This window comes from Aegilops tauschii, chromosome 1 (assembly GCF_002575655.3).
Source record: "Aegilops tauschii subsp. strangulata cultivar AL8/78 chromosome 1, Aet v6.0, whole genome shotgun sequence".
In the NCBI taxonomy this organism is placed as follows: Eukaryota; Viridiplantae; Streptophyta; class Magnoliopsida; order Poales; family Poaceae; genus Aegilops; species Aegilops tauschii.
The window spans coordinates 267,865,492-267,869,325 of NC_053035.3; the positions used below are offsets into that span (position 1 = coordinate 267,865,492).

At 45.2% G+C, this 3,834-nt stretch overlaps 1 protein-coding gene across 1 annotated transcript; it reads right to left on the reverse strand.

Annotated features, from left to right (window-relative positions):
• Positions 1-848: 848 nt before the first annotated feature.
• Positions 849-3,003, reverse strand: LOC109732427 (actin-depolymerizing factor 10). The gene is made up of 3 exons (XM_020291601.4): positions 2,771-3,003; positions 2,288-2,556; positions 849-1,406 (listed from the first exon to the last, which is right to left on the reverse strand). The coding sequence occupies exons 1-3, from the start codon at positions 2,987-2,989 to the stop codon at positions 1,250-1,252; spliced, it is 645 nt and encodes a 214-aa protein (XP_020147190.2). The 5' UTR covers positions 2,990-3,003; the 3' UTR covers positions 849-1,249.
• Positions 3,004-3,834: the final 831 nt, after the last annotated feature.

Sequence of the window (3,834 nt, forward strand, 5' to 3'; positions counted from 1 at the left end):
TGCATGCCTTGTTGTTTTCTTAGATTAAACTAATTCAAGTGTTGCTGATTACTTCAACAGGTTCATGCTTAATTATTTTAATATAAAAAATGCTTTATTATTTGATGTTTTTCTAGGGGGGGAAGGGTTCCATTACTCATCCATAATCAGAACGATCCAACTGAGAGTTTTACAACCCCATCCGGGCCAGACCGCATGGGGTTGGCAAATCAACAATCAGAATTGTTTAATATCAACGAGGAATGGGAGGCGATGTACTTTGTTACTGTTCAGTTGTATGTAAACTGGCCAATAAACTCAGTTGGGTTTAGTATTGTGCTTTGGCGTGGAGACAAGTCAAATTGACACGCTTTCAGTATACATATTCTGAAACACACAAATAAATACTGCACTTGTTTTTTAGCAATTTAAGAAAAAAAACTGGGAGGGCGTGAGCGTGAAGCACTGATTGGTCTAAAACACCTAATCCTGGCAGAATTATCATAATCAAATGCAAAGCTAAACGAGAACAAATTTCGTATATATAAATGTGGTGACGCAAAGGAAATTATCATGAAGTTGTATCACACTAAATAATAATTGAGATAAAGCAGCAAGGAATGACCTGTGGGGGAAAAGAACAATACTCGAAACAACTGCTAATATTGTGAGAATTCGATTTAGCTCTCTCTAAAGGCAAAGAAAAACAGGTTTGTATATTTGCCAAGTCTGTTTTCATGTAAAAAACAGGGAATACATCAAAGGACATTATGACAACAGCCATTCCTTGGACAGTGGAAATACCAGAATTACACTTATTCACTATGCATAATATAGCAGTAGAGTAGCAGAAGAACCCTGACAAAAAATTGCAGAACAAGCACAGCACCACTGTAAGTAGCAAATCATGCTCCATGATTGATTGGACATTCAGTACCAAAAAAAAAAAAACAGAAACTATTACAAAACCACTGAGCAGTAGCAGTTTAAGCTCAACAAAACTGTTGCTTAGGAGAAGACAAATAGTACATGCGCAACTAGACATTAAATGGAGCCGTTTCCACATCATATTGTAGGTTACTTATCTAGTTATATTAATATCGCTGAGATGCTATCTCCTGAAAAAGGGAACACTGCATACTCAGGTGTGATCAGCAGCCGGATTATACACCATGCTTCACATCAGTGCACCAGCGCCGCATTTCAGTAGCAGGCTACGCATCTTGAGCTACTGGTGTGTATCAGCAAGCTAGCAGAGTCAACCTAGCTATCAGGTTCTATTAGCACGGACCCTGAGAACTTCCAAGTCCATGTCGTCAGGGTCAGTTGCCTGGATCTCAAAGTGCACCCCGTCGAGCTCGTGGCGGAATTGATTCCTGGACACAGCATATATGGTCTTTGCACGGATGCGAGAATCATCAGGAGACCTGAAAAGAAAGAGAACAGCTGTAATATTGTTATCTTCTTAGGAATTAACAGCAGCTACTTGCGACAACTGACAAGAATACCCTACAAAAACTGAAACAAAAAACCAGGTATTCAGTACCATGAATGGAAAATCCATGGATAGTCACGCAGTGCAAGTGATGTGTATCCCACATGGACATTTCATCGAATTTTAAAAACGCTATCCCATGAAATCTACCATTTAATTAATATCTTACCAAATATCAACGTGCAACTAATACATCTTACCTAATATAACGTGTAACTAATATACACGTGCATGGCACGCACACGATTACTAGTGTACTGTGTAGACAAACATTCTTGTCTAAAAAACATTCTAACCACTGAAAACTGAAAGGGTTGTCAAGTGCACTGCCGTCAGCTAGCCCCATTGTTACTGAATTGCACTTTTGTGTTCATCCCTTTGCTGTTACCTTTGCGAGGTTACACGGAAAATAAAATGTTTCCTTTGTAGGATATGAGAGAATTAAGTTGGTCGTTGAGTGAGCTTGAAACATAATGCTTATTGGACAGAGTATCATGTAACGCGTATGAACATCCTAACCACTAAAAGCTGAAAGGATTGTACAATGACTGGGGTCAGTCACCCCCAGTTTTACTGAAGCTGTGCTTCTGTACCCACCCCTTCGCTGTTTAAGTGTTTAGCACAGCAATAAATCTTTTTGGAGAATTATCATAGCAATAAATCTTTTTCCACAATTAACACAACCATAAATCCTTTTGAACAATTATCACAGCAAATAAATACATCTATCTTAGACAGAATCTTCAACTCTGTAACCAAACTGAATTCAGTCACAGGTGACAAGAAACAGGGGGCAAGAAAGACGAGGCTAACCAGGAGATGAAGAAAATCTTGCTCTTGTGGCAGTTGTCGTCGCTGACGAAATCCAGGTCGTAGACGGCGTAGCGGCAGTCGTCCACAGGCAGCGAGGCCGTGAAGTCGTCATAGCTCTCCCCGGGCGCGCCGGTCTTCTCGACCACGACCTCCTCCGTGATGTCGTCGATCTTGAATATCACGTACCGGTGCACCTTCCTCCTCTTCAGCTCCATGAACGCGCTCTTGCTCCGCTCCGGCACGTCAATCCACGCCGGCGAGTTCCCACCCTACACAAACAACCGGCCAGCTCCCCCGTCAGCCACAGAACAACAGACATTCCCGCCCGCTCGGTTGCCAAGATCGGCGGAAAAGAAAGGAGAAAACAACAACCATGAGCGTAAACCCAAGAAACTCCATGGCGCTGTTGCTATTGCCGCCGAGGAAGCCCGGCGGAGGGGTTAAAAGGGGAGGGGCGGACAAGGGCTGGGGGTGGGAACTCACCAGGCATGGCCACGCCAAGGCCGCCGCCGCCGCCAGCGCCATGTGCTCTCGCTCGCCAAGATCCTGGTCTCGCGGCGGGGTGGCGCTGGTCGATCCGAGGGAGGCGGGCGGGCCGAGGGATCGATCCCACGGGCGGTGGAGGAGATTGGGTTGAGGTGGGATTAGTTTAGTTTTCCGATGGGAGGCGGGATCGAGAAAGCGTATTGATGATGGGATCATGGGATTCGTGCGCGGCGCCCCGCCGCGTCCAGTTGAAAAATCCGCGCCTTCAACCTAGATTTGGGCCATCAAAGAGGCCCAGTCCGTGAACTAAATAGTAGCCGGCGCTATAAAAGAGCCTATAGATGGCCCTGCTAATAAGGAGAGCCCGGCCCAATAGAAAGATTATTTTCTTTCAAAAAGTGGTTTCAAAGCTTGACCATTATAAAGTTCGTTAACCTTTTGTAAGGGCATATTTCTCCCTAAGTGGTTTTGGTGATTAATGGCAATGCATTTGCGGACTAATTGTGTGCATTGAACATTTCAGATATCTCATGTCTAGGCATAAGACGATTCAGTGCCCCTCAGAGCCTATCGAAGACGGCGTTTCTCTACGTTTCTTTTCGGTGGATTTGAGTCATAGGAAAGCCGTAATATTAAGAGGGGGTCCGCTTTGAAAAGGTTAGGGTGGAATCAACACGTACATATCTGTTTCTTTGCACCACCTTTCCTTCGCTTCATTGGAGCACCGGTCGCTTTCCCTTGTCTTTGCGAAGATGAAGGCCTCCAAGTGCTATAGTTTCTGTGGCGTGCGGTAGTACTGCTCAAGGGAGCAGTAGTACCGCAGCGGTCCACGGTAGTATCACCCAGGATAGCAGTAGTACCGCTCCTCGCAAGCGGTAGTACCGTGGCCTCTAGCCCAGAACGCTGACACACACGGAAGAAGGTGCGGTAGTAATTTTTTACTTCCGCGCCCTACGTGGTAGTACCGCTCCCTGCGAGCGGTAGTACCATGCCGGATTTTCGCACAGACCGAAACTTAGCGGAAGTAGCCACGGATGTAATTTTATTAGTCCATGCCTTCC